The sequence below is a fragment of the Pristiophorus japonicus genome, chromosome 3 (assembly GCF_044704955.1).
Source record: "Pristiophorus japonicus isolate sPriJap1 chromosome 3, sPriJap1.hap1, whole genome shotgun sequence".
Lineage (NCBI taxonomy): Eukaryota > Metazoa > Chordata > Chondrichthyes > Pristiophoridae > Pristiophorus > Pristiophorus japonicus.
The window spans coordinates 117180684-117207400 of NC_091979.1; the positions used below are offsets into that span (position 1 = coordinate 117180684).

At 43.2% G+C, this 26717-nt stretch overlaps 1 protein-coding gene across 1 annotated transcript in view; it reads right to left on the reverse strand.

Annotated features, from left to right (window-relative positions):
- Window positions 1-14703: 14703 nt before the first annotated feature.
- Window positions 14704-26717, reverse strand: part of chrna1 (cholinergic receptor, nicotinic, alpha 1 (muscle)) — a 63132-nt gene continuing 51118 nt past the window's right edge. Inside the window, exons 8-9 of the mRNA XM_070874714.1 lie at window positions 21427-21666; window positions 14704-15204 (exon numbers count right to left, since the gene is read on the reverse strand). Coding sequence (XP_070730815.1) covers window positions 15073-15204; window positions 21427-21666 — 372 coding nt within the window. The 3' untranslated portion in view covers window positions 14704-15072. The remainder of the gene's footprint in view (window positions 15205-21426; window positions 21667-26717) is intronic.

A 26717-nucleotide genomic window follows, 5' to 3' on the forward strand; every position in this document is an offset into this window, starting at 1 on the left:
CTGTCTGCCAACCAGTTCTCTATCCACGTCAATACATTACCCCCAATACCATGTGCTTTAATTTTGCACACCAATCTATTGTGTGGGACCTTGTCAAAAGCCTTTTGAAAGTCCAAATACACCACATCCACTGGTTCTCCACTGTCCACTCTACTAGTTACATCCTCAAAAAATTCTAGAAGATTTGTCAAGCATGATTTCCCTTTCATAACTCCATGCTGACTTGGACCAATCCTGTCACTGCTTTCCAAATGCACTGCTATTTCATCTTTAATAATTGATTCCCACATTTTCCCCACCACTGATGTCAAGCGAACAGATCTATAATTCCCCATTTTCTCTCTCCCTCCTTTCTTAACAAGTGGTGTTACATTAGCTACCCTCCTGTCCATAAGAACTGATCCAGAGTCAAAAGACCGCTGGAAAATGATCACCAATGCATCCACTATTTCTAGGGCCATTTCCTTAAGTATTCTGGAATGCAGACTATCAGGCCCTGGGGATTTATCGGCCTTCAATCCCATCAATTACCCTAACACAATTTCCTGACTAATAAGGATTTCCTTCAGTTCCTCCTTCTCACTAGACCCTCGGTCCCCTAATATTTCCGGAAGGTTATTTGTGTCTTCCTTCGTGAAGTCAGAACCAAAGTATTTGTTCAAATGGTCTGCCATTTCTTTGTTCTCCATTATAAATTCACCTGAATCTGATTGCAAGGGACCTACATTTGTCGTCACTAATTTTTTTCTCTTCACATATCTATAGACGCTTTTGCAGTCAGTTTTTATGTTCGCAGCAAGCTTCCTCTCATATTCTATTTTTCCCCTCCTAATTAAACCCTTTGTTCTCCTCTGCTGAATTCTACATTTCTCCAAGTCCTCAGGTTTGCTGCTTTTTCTGGCCAATTTATATGCCTCTTCCTTGGATTTAACACTATCCTTAATTTCCTTTGTTAGCCACGGTTGAGCCCCTTCCCCGTTTTATTTTTACTCCAGACAGGGATATACAATTGCTGAAGTTCATCCATGTGATCTTTAAATGTTTGCCATTGCCTATCCACCGTCAATCCTTTAAGTATCATTCGCCAGTCTATTCTCACCAATTCATGATTCATACCATCGAAGTTACCTTTCCCTAAGTTCAGGAGCCTAGTCTCTGAATTAATTGTGTCACTCTCCATCTTAATAAAGAATTCTACCATATTATCGTCACTTTTTCCCAAGGGGCCTCGCACAACAAGATTGCTAATTAATCCTTTCTCATTACACATCACTTCGTCTAGGATGGTCAGCCCTCTAGTTGGTTCCTCAACATATTGGTCTAGAAAACCTTCCCTAATACACTCCAGGAAATCCTCCTCCACCGTATTGCTACCAGTTTGGTTAGCCCAATCTATATGTAGATTAAATTTGCCCATGATAACTGCTGTACCCTTATTGCATGCATCCCTAATTTCTTGTTTGATGCTGTACCCAACCTCACTACTACTGCTTGGTGGTCTGTACACAACTACCACTAGCGTTTTCTGCTCTTTGGTATTCCGCAGCTCTACCCATACAGATTCCACATCATCCAAGCTTATGTCCTTCCTTACTATTCACTAGAGTTTAGAAGAATGAGAGGGGATCTCATTGAAATGTATAAAATTCTGACTGGGTTGGATAGACTGGATGCGGGGAGGATGTTTCTCCTGGCTGGGAAGCCTAGAACAAGGGGTCACAGTCTCAGGACATGGGGTAGGAAATTTAGGACCGAGATGAGGAGAAATTTTCTTTGGAATTCTCTACCACAGAAGGCTGCGGAGGCCAAGTCACTGAATATATTTAAGAGGGAGATAGATAGATTTCTAGAAATAAAAGGCATCATAGGGTATGGGGAAAAAACAGGAATATGGTGTTGAGATAGAAGATCAGCCATGATCGTGTTGAATGGCAGTACAGGCTCGAGGGGCCGAATAGCCTACTACTGCTCCTGTTTTCTATGTTTCTCATCTTTTGCAAGATGCCAGAGCTATGTTAATGGACTAAGTGGGGTTTCGGCAGATATAACTTGGGAGCAGTGCAAATGATCAAGGAAATTTGTGCGTCGCGATGTTTCTGTGTAAAACTGGCATAAATCAATCATACACAACTTTCCTCAAAAAAACTTATAACTTCACTCTTACCAACCTCAGGGCCTTACCGACTCACCGACCTCCCGACTCACTGACCTCAGGGCCTGTAATTATGCTGAAACTTTCCAAGAAATCTTGGGCCATTGTTTTATTTTCTGAAACCCCACCAATTCACTACAGTAAGTGTGAGATAATTCATTGTGGGAGGAAAAACAAGAAATGGAAGTATACACACAATGAAAAGACAGCGGGAGTTCTGAGAGGTCGTGAGTTCGGGAGTTCTGAGAGGTCGAGAGTTCCGAGAGGTTGAGAGGTCGTGAGGATTTCAATTCTGACGAGTCGGGAGGTCGGTGAGTTGGGAAGTTGGCGATTCGGTAAGGCCCTGAGGTCAGCGAGTCGGTAAGGCCCTGAGGTCGGTGAGTCGGGATGTCAGCGAATAGATAGGCCCTGTGAGGTCGGCGAGTCGGTAGTTCAGAGGCCAAGAGGTCGGGAGGCCACCGAGGTCGGTGAGTTCGGGAGGCCACAGAGGTCGGTGAGGTGAGCTGGTAAGTAGCTCTCTTTTCCCTATTTCTTTTTAAGTAGATTTTAAACTAGATAAGGCTAACTAGAGGGATGGCAGTGCAGCTCAGTCCCATGGAGTGCACATCCTGTGGCATGTGGGAAGTCCTGGGCGCTTCGCGCAGCTTAGACAACCATGTGTGCAGGAGGTGTCTCCAGCTTTAACTGCTCGAGCTTCGCGTTTCAGAGCTGGAGCAACGCGTGGAGTCAATAAGGTGCATCCACGAGGCTGAGAACTACGTGGATAGTACGTTTCAGGAGGTGGTCACCCCGCAGCTTAAAGGCGTGCAGATAGAGGGGAGGTGGGTGACCACCAGACATAGTAAGTGTGCTAGGCAGGTAGCACAAGAGTCCCCCCATGAGTCCATCTCACTTTCAAACCAATATTCACTTCTGAGTATCGGTAAGGACGATGGTGCCTCTGGGGAGTGCAGCCAGAGCCAATTCCAAGGCACCATGGGTGGCTCAGCTGCACAGGGGGGAGGGACGAAGAACAAAAGAGCCCTAGTGATAGGGGATTCTATAGTTAGGGGAACAGACAGGCGTTTCTGCGGCCGTAGACGTAACTTCTGAATGGTTTTGTGCCTCCCTGGTGCCAGGGTCAAGGATGTCACAGAGTGGACGCAGGGCATCCTGGGGGGGGGAGGGAAAACAGCTAGAGGCCATGGTCCACGTCGGGACCAACTACATAGATAAAATAAGGGATGAGATCCTACAGGAAGAATTCAGGGAGCTAGGAAGAAAATTAAAGGGTAGGACCTCAAAGGTAGTAATCTCCGGGTTACTACCGGTGCCACGTGCTAATGAGTATAAGAATAAGAAGGATAGAGAGGATGAACACGTGGCTGGAAAGTTGGTGTAGGAGGGAGAGCTTTAAATTCTTGAGGCATTGGGACTGCTTCTGGGGGAGATGGGAACTGTACAAACCGAACGGGTTGCACCTCAACAGCGCTGGGACCAATAGCCTCACGAGAAGTTTTGCTAATGCTATTGAGGAGAGTTTAAACTAGCTTGGCAGGAGTTGGGAACCTGAGAACGAATTCAAAAGGGAAGGAAGTGAAGCTGAAATTGGATAGCAAGAAACTAGAAAGCGAATCTGTAAGACAGAGGAAACAGGGCTTAGTAGGTAGTAAGCAAGGAGGTCTTCCTGTACTAAATGGTATATACTTTAATGCAAGGAGTATAGCGAATAAGGCAGATGAGCGAAGAGCACAGGTAGACACTTGTGACTATGACATTATAGCCATTGCAGAAACATGGCTGAAAGAGGGGTAGGTTTGGCAGATCAATATTCCTGGCTACAGAATTTTTAGACAAGATAGAGGGGGGGGGGGGGAAAGGGGGGGTTGCAGTACTGATTAAAGAAAATATTACAGCGGTGAGGAAGAATGATATGTTAGAGGGATCATCAAATGAGGCCATATGGGTCGAATTGAAAAATAAAAAAGGGGCGATCACACTGCTGGGTGTGTATTATAGACCCTCAAACAGTGGGAAAGAGATAGAGGAGCAAATATATAGGCAAATTGCTGTGAAGTCCAAAAACCATAGAGTAGTAATAGCAGGGGATTTTAACTATCCAAATACTGATTGGGACAAATTCAGTGTGAAGGGTATAGTGGGTGCGGAATTCTTGAAATGCATTCAAAAGAACTTTTTTAGTCAGTATGTAACAAGCCCAATACGAGAGAGGGCGGTCTTGGATTTAGTTTTGGGGAATGAAGCTGGGCAGGTTGAAGGGGTATAAGTGGGAGAGCACTTGGGCGCCAGTGACCATAATTCAGTCAGATTCAAGTTGGTTATGGATAAGGACAAGAATAGGCCTGGAATAAAAGTTCCAAACTGAGGAAAAGCTAATTTTGCTAAGTTAAGGAGTGACTTGGCCATGGTGGACTGGAAACAGCTACTTGTGGGTACATCAGTGTCGGAACAGTGGGAGGCATTTAAGGAGGAGATCCGGAAGGCTCAGGCAAAACATGTGCCCTTAAAGAAAAAGGATGGGAAAAATAATTCTATAGCCCCCTGGATATCTAGGGACTTACAGGGGAAGATTAAGATAAAAAGGGACGCTTATGTCATATATCAACGGCTAAATACGATAGAATCTTAAGAGGAATATAGAAATTTAAGAGGCAAAATTAAAAAGGATATTAGGAATGCTAAGAGAGAGCACGAGAAATTCTTGGCCAGTAAAATTAAGGAAAACCCTAAGATGTTCTATAAATATATTGAGAGTAAGAGGGTAACTAAAGAAAGGGTAGGGCCTATTAGGGACCATGAGGGTAATCTTTGTGTACAGGCGGAAGATGTTGGGAGGGTTCTTAACGAATACTTTGCATCTGTTTTCACAAAGGAAAGGGACAATGCAAATACTGCTATCGAGGAGGAGTGTGATATTCTGGATGAAATAAATATGATGAGAGAGGAAGTATTAAGGGGTTTAGCAGCTTTAAAAGTATATAAGTCCCCAGGCCCGGATGAAATGCATCCCAGGCTGTTGAGCAACGTAAAAGAGGAAATAGCAGATGCCTTGATCATCACTTTCCAGTCCTCTTTGGAACTGGGCATGGTGCCGGAGGATTGGAGGACTGCTAATGTAGTACCCTTGTTTAAGAAGGGAGAAAGGGATAGGCCAAATAATTACAGGCCTGTCAGCCTAACCTCAGTGGTGGGAAAATTATTGGAAAAAATTCTGAAAGACAGGATAAATCTGCATTTGGAAAGACAAGGATTAATTAGGGTGAGTCAGCACAGATTTGTTAAGGGAAGATCGTGTCTGACTAACCTGATTGAATTTTTTGAGGAGGTAACCAAGAGGATCGATGAGGGTAGTGCGTATGATGTAGTATATATGGACTTTAGCAAAGCTTTTGATAAGGCCCCATATGGTAGACTAATCATGAAGGTTAAAGCCCATGGGATATAGGGCAATGTGTCAAGTTGGATCCAAAATTGGCTTGGAGGTAAGAAGCAAAGGGTAAAAGAAACATAGAAACATAGAAAATAGGTGCAGGATTAGGCCATTTGGCCCTTTGAGCCTGCACCGCTATTCAATGAGTTCATGGCTGAACATGCAACTTTAGTACCCCATTCCTGCTTTCTCGCTATACCCCTTGATCCCCCTAGTAGTAAGCACTACATCTAATACCTTTTTGAATATATTTAGTGAATTGGCCTCAACAACTTTCTGTGGTAGAGAATTCCACAGGTTCACCACTCTCTGGGTGAAGAAGTTTCTCCTCATCTCGATCCTAAATGGCTTACCCCTTATCCTTAGACTGTGACCCCTGGTTCTGGACTTCCCCAACATTGGGAACATTCTTCCTGCATCTAATCTGTCTAAACCCGTCAGAACTTTAAATGTTTCTATGAGATCCTCTCTCATTCTTCTGAACTCCAGTGAATACAAGCCCAGTTGATCCAGTCTTTCTTGATATGTCAGTCCCGCCATCCCGGGAATCAGTCTGGTGAACCTTCGCTGCACTCCCTCAATAGCAAGAATGTCCTTCCTCAAGTTAGGAGACCAAAACTGTACACAATACTCCAGGTGTGGCCTCACCAAGGCACTGTACAACTGTAGTAACACCTCCCTGCCCCTGTACTCAAATCCCCTCGCTATGAAGGCCAACATGCCATTTGCTTTCTTAATCGCCTGCTGTACCTGCATGTCAACCTTCAATGACTGATGTACCATGACACCCAGGTCTCGTTGCACCTCCCCTTTTCCTAATCTGTCACCATTCAGATAATAGTCTGTCTCTCTGTTTTTACCACCAAAGTGGATAACTTCACATTTATCCACATTATACTTCATCTGCCATGCATTTGCCCACTCACCTAACCTATCCAAGTCACTCTGCAGCCTCATAGCATCCTCCTCGCAGCTCACACTGCCACCCAACTTAGTGTCATCCGCAAATTTGGAGATACTACATTTAATCCCCTCGTCTAAATCATTAATGTACAATATAATAAGCTGGGGCCCCAGCACAGAACCCTGCGGTACCCCACTAGTCACTGCCTGCCATTCTGAAAAGTACCCATTTACTCCTACTCTTTGCTTCCTGTCTGCCAACCATTCTCAATCCATGTCAGCACACTACCCCCAATTCCATGTGCTTTAACTTTGCACATTAATCTCTTGTGTGGGACCTTGTCGAAAGCCTTCTGAAAGTCCAAATACACCACATCAACTGGTTCTCCCTTGTCCACTTTACTGGAAACATCCTCAAAAAATTCCAGAAGATTTCCCAAGCATGATTTCCCTTTCACAAATCCATGCTGACTTGGACCTATCATGTCACCTCTTTCCAAATGCACTGCTATTATATCCTTAATAATTGATTCCATCATTTTACCCACTACCGATGTCAGGCTGACCGATCTATAATTCCCTGTTTTCTCTCTCCCTTCTTTTTTAAAAAGTGGGATTACATTGGCTACCCTCCAATCCATAGGAACTAATCCAGAGTCTATGGAATGTTGGAAAATGACTGTCAATGCATCCACTATTTCCAAGACCGTCTCCTTAAGTACTCTGGGATGCAGTCCATCAGGCCCTGGGGATTTATCGGCCTTCAATCCCATCAATTTCCCCAACACAATTTCCCGACTAATAAGGATTTCCCTCAGTTCCTCCTTCTTACTAGATCCTCTGACCCCTTTTATATCCGGAAGGTTGTTTGTGTCCTCCTCAGTGAATACCGAACCAAAGTACTTGTTCAATTGGTCTGCCATTTCTTTGTTCCCCGTTATGACTTCCCCTGATTCTGACTGCAGAGGACCTACGTTTGTCTTTACTAACCTTAGTAAAGGTCTCCTGGACTAGTTTCGATCACCTGGATGGATCGGAGAAGAATTTTCCTAGGTATTTTCTCCCTAAATTGGCCTGGGATTTTATCTGGTTTTTGCCTCTCCCAGGAGATCACATGGCTCTGGTTGGGGTGGAGTGTGGAATGTTTTAGTATAAGGGGTGTCGCAGTTGTGGTGAGGTGGATTGATTGGTCTGGGTCCTCTTTGCCTTTCCGTCATTGTTCATATGTTTATATGTAACCTTTAAGGCTGCTGACCAAGAGCCGCGTGGCTCTTTGTCGGCCGGTGTGGACACGATGGGCCGGAATGGCCTCCTTCTGCGCTGTAAATTTCTATGTTTCTATCGAAGGATGTGGATGAACAGAGAGACCTAGGGCTATAATTTCCAAACGATCTGCCAGCGCCGGATTTCCGCTCAAAATACCACTAAGATTCCCAAATTATCGCTGGTGAAAAATTCCATCAAAAAAATAAAATTATCCACCCAGCGAAAAAAAAAATGGTCCTTCCACTCCGATTCTCAACGAAAAAATTGAATCTTTGACCGATTGAGCGGTTCTTAAAAAAATCGGCGATAATGATTAAAATTACTAAAATTTACACCGAGGCTGCGGGTTGGGTCCAGGAGGAGAAAGACACAAAAAATATTTTTTCAAAAAACGTAAAATTAAAAATCAGAATAACATTCTCAGGACCCTTTTCACTTAAATCACTGCAAGATAATTTTAAAATAATTAGCAAAAATCCATTTACTTACCTTTTTACGCAGGGCTACTTACCAACCGGCCAGCTCCGTTGCTTCTTGTAGCTGTTTTTTTTAACTTACCTACGGGTCACTGCTGAGCCAAAAATAGGGCTTTGGACGGTGCACACCAGCAGTACTTCGAAACCACCGGCGGAACTCTGCTGTGGAGTTCAAATACATAATTCCTTTAAAGCATGAGGCCAGGTAGAAAAATTAATAAAAATGGGCAAGAGAAATTTGGGTTTTATAAATAGTGGCCCAGAGTATAAGAGTAAAGAAGTAATTATGGATTTATACAAAGCATTAGTTAACCAACAGTTAGAGTACTGCATGGAGTCCTGGGTGCCCCATTATAGAAAAGACATTGAAGGTATAGCAAGTGTGCAGCATAGATTCATAGTTTGTGCAAGGAATGGGAACCTATAAGTTGAGGTGAGACTTGAGATACAAGGATTATTTTCACAGAAGTTGAGATGGTTAAGAAGAGATCTAGTAGAGATTCTTAAAATAATGAAGAGTTTTGATAGGGTGAATAGGGAAAAAACTAATTTTTCTAGTTGGCGAGGCAATTAACAAGGGGTCATCAATTTAAGATTATCACTAAGCCATACAGTCATGATGGGCCAAAAGGCCACCTTCCTTCTATGTTCTAAATTGATATGGTTCTATCCCCTCTAACTCTGCTACACTTAATGATTCCAGTTGGTCTTGACTCACACAATGTGCAAGCCTACAGGAGATCGATGTGTGTGTGCGTCTGTGTTCACCAGATATATGTGCACACTTAGATTATATATTTTATTTCAAAGTTTATACTTATATCTGGTCAGCCCACCTAACCAAAATCTCACAAACAGTCTGCAAAATGGTGGTGATGGTGGGTGGTTCAATAAGGCTGGCACAGGTTAAAAGTGATCATAACCCCAGGCACCAACAATCGTTACTGGGTCAATCGGAAAGGAAAAGTGTGACAATAGTCAAGGACAAAGAATGGTAGTGATATACCCTCTAACTTAAAATAATTGATTTTAAAGCCTGACAGACAACTAAATTGTACCCATTTTAAAAAATAGAGTAGGAAATTGTGAAGTATATGGAATTTTTATACTTTTTTAAAATGAAAAAGATTGAATATAGGCAATGAAAAAAGGACCAATTTTTTAAAAATTAATAGAGATTCACTGAAAAGAATTGAAACCTTTGAAAAAAAACTACACAGCTTGAATGGACAATAAAAAACAATGGGATAGAAATTAGAACTCGTTCCACCCATTTTCTGCATGTAGAACGGGCACAGCAGGGGCAAAGTACATCTGAAAGATGTCTGACCCAATATTGGGACAGGCTATTTTTCAGGCGTCCCTTGTAGCTGTCTAAAACAGGAGTTAGGCCTCTTACACACATAAATTAGTGCCCCAACGGCAGTTTTAGACCCCCCCTTGCTGAAATTGGAAACCACTGAGCAGTGCAGGAACCTGGCCTGCTCTGTTCAGGATTCTTCAACTGCCTCTACGACGCAACAAAAGGTAAGTTGTGTATTTTCTTTCATTCAAAATCATTCTTGTTGAGCCAGGGGGAGCAGCAGTGCTCCCCCAGCTCCACAGTGGAAATCCACAGGGCTGGTATGGTGCACGTAAGCCCCGAATTGGGCAGCCTACCAATAGTGTCCGGGGGGGGTGAAAGTTCGGCTGATATTAACAGCTGGACCTCACTTCCACCAATTTTCCAGCAGTTCCAGGTGCACTACCTGGCCGGTGGGCAAGAACAGAAGCTGGGGGTCCGCAGGAACAGTATTCAGCAGTCAATTGAGTGATGGGGAGTGGGGGGGGGGGCCTCTGGAGGCAATGAGGGGATGGTGGAGCCAGGAGTCATGGAGGTCCAAGCCTGGCCAAAAGGAAACTTGAAATTAAATTTTAAAACTTTTCTGCTCTTCTGGCCTACAAACCACCTCCTGGCAGATCCGGTCTGTTGGGGAAGCCCTCCGCTCAGACCTTCAACAAAAATTGTGTCATCAGAATCTGATCTACATATTTTAAAAAGGATGACATTTCCTTCTTACACGTGTTCTGCCTACCCAAAAGAACAGGTTAACATTGGGACAAGACAAGTCAGAAAGGCAGTGGCAGCATAGGTGGGTAAGTGACTCCCTCATTTTAACTGACCCCCACAGCCCCACCATCCAATTTCCGCCAGCTGACAGGAGTTAAAATCGGGGCCTTCGTGTCTTAATCTTATTTGGAATTACATATTTTGTTGAGTCCTTACTCTACAGTATGAAACCACACGAGGCACATTCTGGGGACAAGGTCACTCTGTGACCTTAACTCTTTATTCACAGGACTCCAAAGACGGTGACCCTGCGTGGGACCTCCCTTTTTATACCTGTGTGATCAGGTAAGGAGTGTCTCCCACAAGTTCACCCCATGTGGTCAAGGTGTGCATCCAGGTTGAGTGTATACAGTAATACAGTGGTGTTATATTGTGGTTACATGTATGACATATTTCAACACCTGTTCTAGCATATACTTTCTATCACTTCGTAAAGCAAATTGTCTTCTTCCTTATGCTGGCCTGATGGTATATAGCATAGCATTAGTATTGACTTGAATTTTGTAGCATTAAAGATGTCTAGTTCATTGTGTAACTTTCTACCTCCCACGGGATCAAGTTCCTTTACCTCTTTGACATCCATCTCCTTTGTTGACATGTTGTGAGAGTTTGGCTCCAAACTGCCTTACAACTACCCAGTTGGAAATGCTTGATTTAGGCTATGGAACAGATCAAGTTGGATGAAGTGACTTTTTTCAGCAATCTATTCAAAGATGGTGATTTTCACTGCTAGAGGAGCTAACAGTCCCTATTTTGCCAGGTTCTAAATCTGTATGCACACAATGGCCTGGGTTTTCCGATGATAATGATGGTGAAACTTTTAGCATTTACTGTCATTACTCCTCTGAAAGTGACAGAAACTTCTGAAGTCAGCGCATGTGCAGATAAACGCAGAAATCCAGAAGTTGCTGTCAGTCACTCCCTGTTCCTTCATGGGGTGCGCTGTGGAACGCTCTGGAACTGGCAATCAATTCAAATCACAGTTCCTGACAAAAATTTCCCCTATTATGCTAGAATATCACTGTTAAACCCTCCCCCCACCTGATTGAAAAAGTTCATCCTTGCTGAAAGAGGTGTAACTGGGTTGTTAACAGCATATTGGCTGCTGAACAACCATTCTGGCCCTGAAAAACGAATTTTATATTTGTGGAATGTCAAATGCTTCCATTAATATGATAAGAATTACATGGTTTTTAAAATTATATATATATATTTTAACTTATATTTCAGCTTCAACCTTATTCCTATGTGTATGTCCCAATCTTTATTGCACTCTGTAAAATTTATAAAAAGTAAATTATAATCTGTGCATTTTACTTCCTGGTTTGCTGTCTGTGAGAATTCTTAATGTGATTGGCTGCTTAGCCTGCTTGATGTCATCACTGCTGCTGGACGCTGGTGATTCGCTTGATTTGGCGCAAGATTCAAACTAAAGTCAGGATAGCTGAAATTCATGCCACAGAGATCACTAGATCTTTGTGGGTAGCTTTGTTCAAGGTCAGCAACGAGCACCGTCGCTTTGCCACTTACTGCAAATTCTGGGTCATTATCTCAGGAGTTCCCCATTGTACCAAATTGTGGACAGATGCCTTGGGACTTTGAGCACGATCAGGGTTCTTTCCAGATTAATAGTGCTAGTGCAGCTATCGCATACCTCTAAACCACTTCAGGTTTCTTCTTGAGGGTTTATGAAGGATAGATTATTATTCGCTTGCTATTTGTGTTACAGCCTTTACAAATGATATTAATTTGAATATTGCAGTTTGCGTACCCACACACCTGATCCTGCAGTTCTGTTAATTGTAGAGGGAGGACTCGAGAGAGAGAAGAGTGAAACCGGTGCCTCATTTCTATATATACTCTGACAATTTCTTTTTTCTGAATATTTCAAACTGTGAATGTCAATAAGATTACTGGAGGATTTGGAGCTGCAAGAGGCACTGATCCCTAACAATGTAAAAGGACTGAATTATCACACACAATTGATATGGAATTATCCCTGGATGTATGATTAATCTCCACTATTGTTAATTAAGCTCCTTCATAGTCAAGCTCAGTTATTCCTTTTAGCTTGATAACACCATCAATATTAGTTCTTAAACAAGAAAAGGTAAAAACTTTAACATAAATAATAAGCAAAATCAAATCAAATTTTACATTCCATGCATATTCCCGCACAATTAAATGTATACCTATTAAATTGAAAAGCAAGAAATTCATGTTGCCTCAGCTATCTAGTTTTCAATGAACAGAAAAGACTCAAATACTGAGGGCAAATGTTTGAAAAAAGTTACACGGTTGGAGCACTACTTTTTATGTCATTATTGTCATTCATTTCAAAGAGATAACGGGCTTGCATTATTTGAATTTCATAATAATTACATCTTGTGGCCTCATTTAGGAAGCGCTATTGTCTGGCCAAAGTTTCAATCAAGGTGCAAATGGGGTGAATCCTTGTTCAAGACACCAGAAAATGGGATGGATGCAGAATGTGCCTGGATTCTGCCCTGATTTTTAACTCCAGACTTTTTCCATGGATTAGGGGGCAATGGGCAGACCTTCTGCCCACATCCCTCTTTCAAAGGTCATGTCAGGTGGAATTCCTGTGCCCATTACACCCATAAAAGGCCTCAGCAGAATTCATAGTAGCTGAGTCTAGTTGTGACCCCAGAAATGGTCCCAGATGTTGCCTCAAGTAAGATAATCAATCCTGGGATGGATCGATAACCTTACTAAAGTTAGAGCTCCTATTGGAGAGGCAGTGTGCCTCTCTCCCTTCCTGCCAGCGGATTTGGGCAGGAAGCACTCCTTTAAGGGCATGATATACCTGTCTGAATATGCTAGTGACCCAATTCATGGCTGCAGGCAGTTGGAAGTCGCACTCCACGTCCTTTTCAGCGGCAAAGCAGGGACTCCAGAATTTTGGTTGTTATGTCTTTTCCATTGAAAAGCACAAAACAAATTACTGGATGTCATTGACCCATTTAAAGTCAAGTAAGCTGAATCAACCCCAGTTCTATAACCGTGAGGGTTATTGTAACCTAATCCACCCAGCGAGAAACAGACAAGATTGGATCGCCCACCCATTTCCATGGCAAGTAAAATTGGATGGGTTGTAAAACTAGCAGTGGATCCGATCCTGTTATTTTTTGTTTAAAATTATTCCCCATGTGCTAAATACAGGGAAATTTAAGATCCCTTTTTCATCTTTTCGCCCCATTGTAGTTTGTGCCCAACTGTCTATTGTCTTCCATTTCATTTCTCAATAAGTGGAGTCAAGCTCTTAAAGCCCTTTTTGCCAGTGGACATCGCTATCGTGCATCATAACTATTCTATGGCATAGCACTTATATAATAACTTGCCACATCCAGAAGTAGACATTGGACCTCACTGTGTCAATTTTACAGGCGCAAAACGGTTGCAATGAGGGCCAATTGCAGGGACCAAGGTCACGTGGCCAAAGGAGGCCTGAAAAATCTTCAATCGATTATTTGGTCAGGTCATTTTTGAGGTATCTCTGGCAGCCGCCCAAAACAGGCATTGGGTCCCTTTACAAATGTAAATAAGGTGAGTTTATTTTTTTTTATAATTCGAAAACGAGCATGAGTGTCCCCTACAAACCCACAGTATCCTGATCGTTCTCCCACCCCCCACTCTCCACTGCCCCCTGTAGCTGCTCCACCCCACCCCACTTCGGGCTGCTTCTGGCAAGACTAGAGTTTCAAAATTCATACTTTTAAATATTAAACTACCTGTGGAGTCGCGACAGGTGCTGGCACCTTGAATGATAATGAGGCCTAAGGTGCGATTGCAGGCTGGCCTTGGGCCTTTTGGGTCGGGCAAGCACCCCATTTCAGTCCCAAAAATTGACCTAAAGCAATTTCTATCCCCAGTGTCAAAAATTAGTTCGACATAATGCTTTTTGTGGTCAATGAAAAAGGAATAGGCTGAGATAGTGCTTTACTTAATCCGTACTTTAAAAAAATATTTTGTTCATTTACTTATAGATATGGTTCACAGTTTTGGTTCATTATGAAAACTGACACATTATCAATAGAAATTCTAATAAATAACATTTATGCTGTTATTAAGATTTCTAGGGAAATCTTAAGATAACACTCTGGTAGGGTCATATGCTCGATGACCTTTAAAAAATCTATTTTCAATTCTTTTTTACGATCACTTTGTTCTCTGACAAATTGAAATTGATCTTCAAATAGTTCAGCTATATGTGCAATAAATTTGAGCCATAAGTGCAAAATATTGCTTTAATCCAGCACTATGTATTTATTTATTAACAATCTGTAAAACAAACATAAAAATATACAGTAGAACTACATATCTAAATGTACAATAATAGTCTTTAGATATAAAAGCATGGATGAGATAACCTTAGTCAATACTATTCATTTTCTTCATAATTTATGATTATCAAATTTAAAATGACCTCAAATCTAATTCTTTAAACATAGTTTTAACTTTTTCTACAATGTACGAAAAGAGTTGTTCCATTTATTTCATGTTTCAGGCGTTTTTACATTAATGTTGTTTACTGATCTGATCTAATCATGTTTTTTTACATATTAAAACTCCCTACATGTAATTTAGTGTAAAACAAAGCAAACTATATATTTCGTAAAACAGACTACAATTACAACAGTACGCCTGTTCACTGTTTATATGGAGAAATGCCCATCCTGCTTCCAGTAATGCATTATCTGTCTATTATGAAGATTCAGCCTTGCTGATTGAGTTCAATGAGACGGCCAGCAAACACACTAAGGGTACCAATAATACAAACCAGCATGAAGACACCCAACAGAATGTGGTCAATCACCATTGCAACAAATTTCCATTCCTCCGCAGCCTGGTATTTAAATAAAAAGTAAATAAATGTTATTATTCATCAGCAGTCGTATGAACATATTCATGAGCTGATTTATTTTTCCACAATTCCAATTGCTATTAATGCTATAGGAAATTTTGAACTCCATTAAGAAAAAAAAATGATTATTTGATACAAACTAGACATTAGCACCACTACATTTTATTTCTTGGGAATTATTGTGCTACTCAAGGCAAAGGATCATCATCATAGGCAGTCCCTCGTATCGAGGATGGCTTGCTTCCACTCCAAAAAGGGATGAGTTCACAGGTGTTTCAATGAAGGACCTAATATTGCAGGTCCCGAACGATATGTTGAAGGGTGGAAGATGCCTGTGCGTGGATTTTTTTAACGTGTGGTGGCCGTTGCACACCAGCCACCACATGGGCTTGACAGAGCTAGGTCTTGATCCATTGGCAAGGATTAACTAAGACGACTGGAGACCAGCTCTGCTGCACAGACCAAGTGTGCACACATATTGCAGTGTGGGTTGGCCTGTGCTGCCCCTGGGCCGTCACCTCTTCTGGGCCCCGAACTCACGCTTCTCCTGGGCCCCTATCACGTCGCTCCACGATCACTCGCCGCTCCTGCGCCAACAGCACTAGCAACAACCCCCACCCCACCACGAGAACATTGGTCCCAGCTCTACTGACGTGCAACCTGTCTTGCATGTACAGGTCCCACCTTCCCCAGAACCGGTCCCACTGTCCCAGGAATCTAAAGCACTCCCTCCTGCACCATCTCTCCAGCCACATATTCATCTGTTCTATCCTCCTATTTCTATATTCACTAGCACGTGGCACCGGGGGTGATCCAGAGATTACTACCTTTGAGGGCCTGCTTTTTAATCTCTTTCCTAGCTCGCTCAAATCCTCATCGCTTTTTCTATGTCGTTGATACCGATATGGACCTTGACATCTGGCTGTTCACCTTCCCCCCCTCAGAATGCCCTGCAGCTGCTCGGTGACATCCTTGACCCTGGCACCAGGGAGGCAACATACCATCCTGGAGTCAGGTCTGCGGCAGCAGAAACGCCTGTCTGCTCCCCTGACTCTGACTATCAAATCTCCTATCACAATTGCTTTTCCGAACCTCCTCCTCCCCACCCTGCCCCTCACCAGCCGGCCCCCCCCTCCCCATCCCCCCGTACAGCTGAGCCACTCATGGAGGTAACAAATGTCTTTGTTACCTCCAGATTCAACTATTCCAACGCGCTCCTGGCCGGCCTTCCACCCTCCATAAACTTGAGCTCATCCAAATCTCTGCTGTCCATGTCCTAACTTGCACCGTCCCATTCACCCATCACCCCCTCTGCTCGCTGACCTGCATTGGCTCCCGGCCCAGCAACACCTCAATTGTAAAATTCTCATCCTTGTTTTCATAGCCCTCCATGACCTCGTCCCTCCCTATCTCTATAACCTCCTCCAGCCCTACAAAGTATCAGTTACAGGTGTGAGGAAGAGAAAGAATCATTTACAGGTGTGAGGGAGAGAGAGAATCAGTTACAGGTGTGGGGGAGAGAGAGAGAATCAGTTACAGGTGTGTGGGAGAGAGAGAAAATCAGTTACAGGTGTGAGGGAGAGAGAGAATCAGTTACAGGTGTGAGGGAGAGAGAGAATCAGTTACAGGTGTGAGGGAGAGAGAGAATCAGTTACAGGTGTGAGGGAGAGAGAGTATCAGTTACAGGTGTGAGGGAGCGAGAGAAAATCAGTTACAGGTGAGGGAGAAAGAGAATCAGTTACAGGTGTGAGGGAGAGAGAGAATCAGTTACAGGTGTGAGGGAGATAGAGAATCATTTACAGGTGTGAGGGAGATAGAGAATCAGTTACAGGTGTGAGGGAGAGAGATAATCAGTTACAGGTGTGAGGGAGAGAGAGAATCAGTTACAGGTGTGAGGGAGATAGAGAATCAGTTACAGGTGTGAGGGAGATAGAGAATCAGTTACGGATGGGTGAGAGAGAGAATCAGTTACGGACGTGAGAGGTAGCGAGAGAATCAGTTACAAGTGTGAAAGATAGAGAGAAAATCAGATACAATTATCAGGGAGAGAGACAAAATCATATGCAGTTGTAAGGGAAAGCAAGAAAGAATCAGTTTCAGGTGGGAGGAAAAAGAGTGAATCAATTACAGGGGTGAGGGAGAGAGAGAGAGAGAATCAGTTACAGGAGTCAGTGAGAGGAAGTATCTGTTACAGGTGTGAGGGAGAGAATCAGTTACAGGTGTGAGGGAATGGGAGATAATCATTTACAGGTGTGGGGGAGAGAGAGAATCAGTTACAGGTATGGGGAGAGAGAGAATCAGTTATAGGTGTGGGGGAGAGAGAATCAGTTATAGGTGTGTGGGGGAGAGAAAGAGAATCAGTTACAGGTGTGAGGGAGAGAGAATAATTTACAGGTGTGAGGGAGATAGAGAATCAGTTACAGGTGTGAGGGAGATAGAGAATCAGTTACAGATGGGTGAGAGAGAGAATCAGTTACGGATGTGAGAGGTAGTGAGAGAATCAGTTACAGGTGTGAAAGATCGAGAGAAAATCAGTTACAGGTATCAGGGAGAGAGACAACATCAGATGTAGGTGTAAGGGAGAGCAAGAAAGAATCAGTTTCAGGTGGGAGGGAATGGGGGAGAATCAATTACAGGTGTGAGGGAATGGGAGAGAAACAGTTACAGGTGTGTGGGAGATAGAGAATCAGTTACAGGGGTGAGGGAGAGAGAGAGAGAGAGAGGGAGAGAATCAGTTACAGGTGTGAGGGAATGGGGGAGAAACAGTTACAGGTGTGAGGGAATGGGAGAGAAACAGTTACAGGTGTAAGGGAATGGGAGAGAATCAGTTACAGGTGTGTGGGAGATAGAGAATCAGTTACAGGGGTGAGGGAGAGAGAGAGAGAGAGAGGGAGAGAATCAGTTACAGGTGTGAGGGAATGGGGGAGAATCAATTACAGGTGTGAGGGAATGGGAGAGAAACAGTTACAGGTGTAAGGGAATGGGAGAGAATCAGTTACAGGTGTGTGGGAGATAGAGAATCAGTTACAGGTGTGTGGGAGATAGAGAATCAGTTACAGGTGTGATGCAGCGAGAGAGATTTAAATACAGGTGTGAGGGAGTGAGAGAGAGAATCAGTTACTTGTGTGAGGGAGAGAGAATCAGTTGCAGGTGTGGGGGAGAGAGAGAATAAGTTACAGAAGTGGGGGAGAGAGAGAAAATCAGTTACAGGTGTGGGGGAGATAGAGAATCAGTTACGGGTGTGAGGGAGAGAGAGAATAAGTTACAGAAGTGGGGGAGAGAGAGAAAATCAGTTACAGGTGTGGGGGAGATAGAGAATCAATTACAGGTGTGAGGGAGAGAGAATCATTTGCAGGTGTGAGGGAGAGAGAGAATCAGTTACAGGTGTGAGGGATAGAGAGAATCAGTTACAGGTGTGGGGGAGAGAGAGAATCAGTTACAGGTGTGAGGGAGAGAGAGAATCAGTTATCGGTGTGTAGGAGAGAGAGAATCAGTTACAGGTGTGGGGGAGAGAGAGAATCAGTTACAGGTGTGAGGGAGATAGAGAATCAGTTACAGGTGTGAGGGGGAGAATCAGTTACAGGTGTGGAGAAGAGAGAGAGAATCAGTTACAGGTGTGGGGGAGAGAGAGAATCAGTTACAGGTGTGAGGGAGAGAGAGAATCAGTTACAGGTGTGAGGGAGAGAGAGAATCAGTTACAGGTGTGTGGGAGAGAGAGAATCAGTTACAGGTGTGGGGGAGAGAGAGAGAATCAGTTACAGGTGTGAGGGAGAGAGAGAATAAGTTACAGGTGTGGGAGAGAGAGAATCAGTTACAGGTGTGGGGGAGAGAGAGAATCAGTTACAGGTGTGAGGGAGATAGAGAATCAGTTACAGGTGTGATGGGGAGAATCAGTTACAGGTGTGGGGGAGAGAGAGAGAATCAGTTACAGGTGTGGGGGAGAGAGAGAATCAGTTACAGGTGTGAGGGAGAGTGAATCATTTACAGGTGTGAGGGAGAGAGAGAATCAGTTACAGGTGTGTGGGAGAGAGAGAATCAGTTACAGGTGTGGGGGAGAGAGAGAGAATCAGTTACAGGTGTGAGGGAGAAAATAAGTTACAGGTGTGGGGGAGAGAGAGAAAATCAGTTACAGGTGTGGGGGAGAGAGAGAATCAGTTACAGGTGTGAGGGAGAGAGAGAATCAGTTACAGGTGTGGGGGAGAGAGAGAATCAGTTACGGGTGTGAGGGAGACAGAGATCAGTTACAGGTGTGAGGGGGAGAGAGAATCAGTTACAGGTGTGGGGGAGAGAGAGAGAATCAGTTACAGGTGTGGGTGAGAGAGAGAATCAGTTGCAGGTGTGAGGGAGAGAGAGAATCAGTTACAGGTGTGAGGGAGAGAGAGAATCAGTTACAGGTGTGGGGGAGAGAGAGAGAATCAGTTACAGGTGTGAGGGAGAGAGAGAGAATCAGTTACAGGTATGAGGGAGAGAGAGAGAATCAGTTACAGGTATGAGGGAGAGAGAGAATCAGTTACAAGTATGAGGGAGAGAGAGAGAATCAGTTACAGGTATGAGGGAGAGAGAGAATCAGTTACAGGTATGAGGGAGAGAGAGAGAATCAGTTACAGGTGTGAGGGAGAGAGAGAATCAGTTACAGGTGTGGGGAAGAGAGGATCAGTTACACGTGTGAGGGAGATAGAGAATCAGTTACAGGTGTGAGGGGGAGAGAGAATCAGTCACAGGTGTGAGGGAGATAAGGAATCAGTTACAGGTGTGAGGGGGAGAGAGAATCAGTCACAGGTGTGAGGGGGAGAGAGAATCAGTCACAGGTGTGAGGGGGAGAAAGAATCAGTTACAAAGGCAAAGGATGCACACAACAATAACTTACACTTATATAGCACCTTTAACATAGTAAACATCCCAAGGCCCTTCATAGGAACAATCAGACAAAGAAAAATTGGCATGAGCCAAGGAAGGAGACATTAGGACAGGTGACCAAAATCTTAAAGGTAGTTTTCAAGGAATGCCTTAAAGGAGAGTAGAGAGGCAGAGAGGTTTAGTGAGGGAATTCCAGAGCTTAGGGCCTAGGCAGCTCTAAGGCACGGTCGGCAATGGTGGGGCGAAGGAAGTCGGGAATGCACATGAAGCCAGAATTGGAGGAGCACAGATTTCTCGGAGGGTTGTATGGCTGGAGGAGGTTACAGAGACATGGAAAGGTGAGGCCATGGAAGGATTTGCATACAAGGTTGAGAATTCTTAAATTGAAGTATTCGAGGAGCTGGAATTAATGAAGGTCAGCGAGCACACAGGTGATGGGTGAACGGGACTTGTGAGTTAGGATACAGGAAGCAGAATTTTGGAGGTGCTCAAGTTTATGGAGGGTGGAAGGTGGGAGGCTGACCAGGAGAGTATTGGAATAGTTGAGTCTGGAGGTAACAAAAGCATGGATGAGGGTTTCAGTAGTAGATGGGCTGAGGCAAGGATGGGACAGGCAGAATTAGGTGGAAGTCGGCAGTTTTAGTGATGGAGAGGTTATGGGAAAAGATGCTCAGCTCAGGGTCAAATAGGACCCTGAGGTTGCGAACAGTCTGGTTCAGCCTGAGACAATGGTCAGAGAGGAGGACGGAATCGCAATCTATGGAACGGAGTTTGTGGCAGGGGACAAAGAAATGGCTTCTGTCTTTCCAATGTTTAATTGTAGTAGATTTCTGCTAATCCAGTACTGGATATTGGACAAGCAGCCTGACAGCACAGGGATAGTGGAGGTGTCAAGACGGGCGGTGGTGAGATAGAGCTAGGTGTCATCAGCGTACATGTGGAACTGGACATAGTGTTTTCGGATGATGTCGCTGAGGGGCAGCATGTAGATGAGAAATAGGAGGGGGCCAAGAATAGAGCCCTGGGGGACACCAGAGGTAATGATGCAGGGGTGGAAAGAGAAACCTTTGAAGGTGATTCTATGCCAATGACTGGAAGATAAGAATGGAACCATGCGAGGGCCATCCCACCCAGCTAGACAATGGAGGACAGACATTGGAGGAGAATGGTGTAGTCAATCATTAGGGTCATTTCAGTATTGTGGCATGGGTGGAAACATGATTGGTTCAAATACTTTGCAAAGAAAAGTGAAAATCGAGCGTATTACAAAATCTTAGAACTGGATAAAGGCTATGCAACCATTATAAATCTAAATTGAAATAGAAATAAAGAATGCAAAATGCCTACATTGTTTGATTCCTGATCAGACTTCATGTGCTCTGCGATATATTTGACACCCTCAATGGCACTTTTGACATCTGGGTTTTTAGTTAGAGGAGTTTGGAAAATGATGTTTCCTGACGCTTGTTTTCCAGAAATTTCAGAGATATCAATGTCCTCAGTAAATATCCTTTTATCTTGCTTCTCCTTAGCTGATCGTTTCATTGTTGAGAAAAACATGATGTTGGGTATTGTATCAATAAAAATCTGTAAAGCAAAGTGACATACTAGAAAATCCATACCTAGTAATTAATGAACAGTCCTTAGAAAAATGACTAAGTGACAACCAATTTTACTACAACAACTTGCATTTATATAGCACCTTTAACATAGAAAATATATTTTATGGTGCTTCATAGAGTTTTGCTGAAAAAATGGACACCAAGTACAAAAGGATATATTAGGAGGAGTGACCAAAAGGTTGATTGAAGAAGTAGGTTTGAAGAAGTGTCTCAAAGGAGGAGAGGAAGGTGCAGAGGTGGAGCATTTAGAGAGAGAATTCCAGAGCGTGGGGCCTTGGTGACTGAAGACATGGCTGCCAATAGTAGGGTGAAGGGAGGGAAGATGCACAAAACTTCAGATTCAGAGGAATGCCGAATTTGGGGGAAACTGTGGGCAGGAGTTTATAAGCAAGGACAGGGGTGATGGATGAGCAGGACTTTGTGCAAGATAGAGTAGAGGCAGCAGAGTCCGGATGAGCTGAAGTTGTCATAGGGTAGAGGATAGGACGGTGGCCAGGAGAGCATTGGAATAGTCGCATCTGGAGGTTACAAAGACATGGATGAGATGAAGCAGATACACTGAGGCAGTGGTGGAGGCAGGTGATGTTAGGGAGGTGCAAGTGGATGATCATTGTGATGAAGAGGATATGGAGCTTTAAGCTCAACTCGAATAGGATGCCGAGGTAGCAAATAATCTGATTCAGTCTAAGTCAGTGGCCGGGGAGGGAGATTGCATTGGTAGCAAGCATTTAGAGTTTGTGATGGGGGATGAAGATGATGGCTTTAGTATTCCCAAAGTTTCACTAAAGAAAATTGAGAATCATCCAAGACTGAATGTCGGACAAACAGTATGACAACACAGAGGCAGTGGTGGGATCAAGACAGATGGTGAAGAAATGGAGCTGAGTGTCATCAGTGTATTTGTGGAAGCTGGCCCCATGTCTGCAGATGATGGCACCAAGAGGCAGCATGTAGATGAGGAACAGGATAAGTCCATGGGGCACTCCAGTGGTAATGGTGTGGGTGGGAACCAAGGGCAGCCTCATTGAGATGGACACCAGAGGAGATGCGTTGGAACATGATGGTGTGATCAGCCATGTCAAAGACTGCAGTGAGGATGATGAAGGATAAAGCACCATGGTCACATTCACAGAGGATGTAATTTGTGACTTTGGTTAAGTCTGTTTCAGTGCTGTGGCAGGGCAGAAATGTGATTGCAGAAATTCTAACAGGGAGATGGACATGGATTTGGGAGGCAACAACAAGTTCAAGGACATTAGAAAAGGAGGTTGGAGATTGGATGCGGGGCACTAGATTGCAAGAACAGATGGTCAAGGTTGCGTTCTTTGGGAGGGGTGGTGATGACAGTTTTGAAAGGGAGGGTCTTAGCACCTGATGAGAGGGAGCCATTTACAATGTCATTTAGAATGGAGAGAAGTTGGGTGGTCGGTAGCTCAGTGAGAATGGGGTAAAGGGAGCAGATGGTGGGACTCATGGACAAGATAAGCTTGGAGAGCAAATGAAAGGAGGTGGGAGAGAAACTAGAGAACCAAGCGGGAAGCCTAGGGGAGGTTTGGCTTAGTGAGCAGCTGAAAGTGGAGGAAAGCTACAGAGGTAGCTGAAAGGATGGTCCCAAACTTAGTGACAAATAAGTCCATGAGCTCTTCACACTTGTTACTGAAGGTGAGAGGGAAGAAGGCAAGTGAAAGGGGTTTGAGGTAACGGTTGATAGTGCAGGAAAGAAGCAAGGGCTATCTTTGTTTTCCATGATGACACTGGAATAGTGGGTTGTTTTGGCAGAGGAGAGTGATGGTACTTGATTATGGTGATAATAACCACACCACCAATGCGACGGTTTAGATGGAATGATGATGGAAAGTATTGCTAGCCGGTGAAGCTTCGGTAAGTACCACAGTGTCTCCACCAATGAGTCAAATTTCAGACAAAGTAAAGATGTTAATGCAACCAACCACAATAAGGTTATGGATAGCAAAGGTCTTATTCACGAGAGAACGGATATTCTGGAGGGAAATGTGGAGAGAAGGGAATGGATTTTCTGGTAGCATTCAAAGGGGTAGTGGTGGGTAGATTGAGTGGGATAGGAACAAGATTAGTGAAGTTCGGCCCCAGTACTGGGCAGAAAGGGTTGTTGAACGAGGAGAGGGGGTGGGCAATACTATTACTATTAATATTGCGTATCTTATGTTCAGAGCAGCGGTGTTCATGGTTCAGAGATGGAAGGTGAGCAGAACTGCAGTCAAGCCAATCGGGTATGACTTGGAAGAGGTAATCTCACATCGTTTCAGTGTAAGACCAGTTGTAGTATAAATGATGTGAAGCCAATGCCCATGTGACCTCTTCCAAGTCAGATCCAATTTGTATTGTTAGAAGAGAACTGATTGTCCTGTTATCATTTAACTACCACTCCAGATTGTCTCTCATTATGTTCACTGTGACATGCTCACTAAAGTCATATGTTACCCTGTGCTTATACTGTGGCATTGCACACTTTTATTATTTAAGTTCTTTTGTTTCAAGTCAGCAGAAGCTCAGAATGTAGGCTTTTAGCCATGATTAATGGGTAATCAATTGGATCAATAGGTTTTATTAATTGTGCACTGATCATAATTAAGCACAGACTGGTTAGTTCATGTTTTGCAACACAATAGAAACATTTTATTCTGTACTATTGAGTTCCTTGCAGATTATACATGGTATATAATGATTTTAGAACAGCAGCTTGAGAAAGTTACTGCTGATTTTGAAAATTTTAGCTCAAGTCCTTCACAATTAGCATAACATAACATCCACATATTTCTATAGTGTGTGAGTGAGTACAAGGACTGAGCTGTCAAAATCAGCAATAGTTTCTTCCAACTGCCATTGTCAATTTTATATAAATTGTTTAATGTTATGACACTGTTCATCTGTTTACTTAGGAACTAAAATTATACAAACATTTGATAGTTGATGGACTAATATTTATGAGTTGCAATTTTTAAAATGTTTTGTAGCAAAGCATAGTTGTCTGATCGTAGTGTACTTCTACACAGTAAATAGTAATACAGTTCATAATAGTCTCGCAATACTGTTCAGGGTATATTTTCCAATCAGCATTACTTTAACACTGGCATTAACCCATTTATTTTAAACATGTTAAAACTGATGTAAAAATATCGCTGATCAGAAAATATACTGTTTTATGTGATATATAAATAAAAACTTTTTCTTTCTTTACACATGCTCACTACACACATCCAGTTCCATTGTTTTCACCTGTGCTTCTATGAAATGAAAACCTGATGATTTGTGTGAAGTATGTGGGATGTATAATGCTTTATGTACATTTTACTTCCGAGTTATACAGATATAGTAGAGATTACTCACCATATATGCCTAATCTCTCCAATGGACAGAAAAACACCACACTGACAGGGCATTTATTTCAGGCTAAACAATAAAATTATAATATACACAGAGCCAAGTTGACATGACAGATAAAATAACAATACATATTTGACTTTCACTGGTATACTAAACAGTTTCCTGATATCTACCTAACATAGATAAGTCAGCATGGATTTATGAAAGGGAAATCATGTTTGACAAATTTGCTGGAGTTCTTTGAGGGTGGATAAAGGGGAACCAGTGGATATGGTGTATTTGGACTTCCAGAAGGCATTTGACAAGGTGCCACATAAAAGGTTACTGCACAAGATAAAAGTTCACAGGGTTGAGGGTAATATATTAGCATGGATAGAGGATTGGCGAACTAACAGAAAACAGAGAGTTGGGATAAATGGTTCATTCTCTGGTTGGCAACTAGTAACTAGTGGCCGCAGGGATCAGTGCTGGGACCCCAACTATTGACAATCTATATTAACGACTTGGAAGAAGGGACTGAGTGTAATGTAGCCAAGTTTGCTAACGATACAAAGATGGGAGGAAAAGCAATGTGTGAGGAGGACACAAAAAATCTGCAAAAGGATATAGACAGGTTAAGTGAGTGGACAAAAACTTGGCAGATGGAGTATAATGTTGGAAAGTGTGAGATCATGCACTTTGGCAGAAAAAAAATCAAAGAGCAAGTTATTATTTAAAAGGAGAAAGATTGTAAAATGCCGCAGTACAGCGGGACCTGGGGGTACTTGTGCATGAAACACAAAAGGATAGTATGCAGGTACAGCAAGCGATCAGGAAGGCCAATGGTATCTTGGCCTTTATTGCAAAGGGGATGGAGTATAAAAGCAGGGAAGTCTTGCTACAGCTATATATGGTATTGGTGAAGCCACACCTGGAATACTGCGTGCAGTTTTGGTTTCCATATTTACGAAAGGATACACTTGCTTTGGAGGCAGTTCAGAGAAGGTTCACTAGGTTGATTCCGGGGATGAAGGGGTTGACTTATGAGGAAAGGTTGCGTAGGTTGGGCTTCTACTCATTGGAATTCAGAAGAATGAGAGATAATCTTATCGAAACGTATAAGATTATGAGGGGGCTTGACAAGGTGGATGCAGAGAGGATGTTTCCACTGATGGGGGACACTAGAACTAGAAGGCATGATCTTAGAATAAGGGGCCACCCATTTAAAACAGAGATGAGGAGAAATTTCTTCTCTCAGAGGGTTGTAAACGTTGGAATTCGCTGCCTCAGAGAGCTGTGGAAGCTGGGACATTGAATAAATTTAAGACAGAAATAGACAGTTTCTTAAACGATAAGGGATAAGGGGTTATGGGGAGCGGGCGGGGAAGTGGAGCTGAGTCCATGATCAGCTCAGCCATGATCTTATTGAATGGTGGAGCAGGCTCAAAGGGATGTATGGCCTACTCCTGCTCCTATTTCTTATGTTCTTATGTTCAAATTATGTTGAGCTTCTTAGTCCTTTTCAGAAATTTACTGAGTAATAATAAAGCAAATCAAGAGCTCTAGGCACAGTGACCAGGATGTGTGACTTTCAAGATCAGGCTTTACCACAGACATACCTGGTCTGAGCAGCTTGCTCACACCTCAGAACAAATCATTTTTCTCAATAAACAA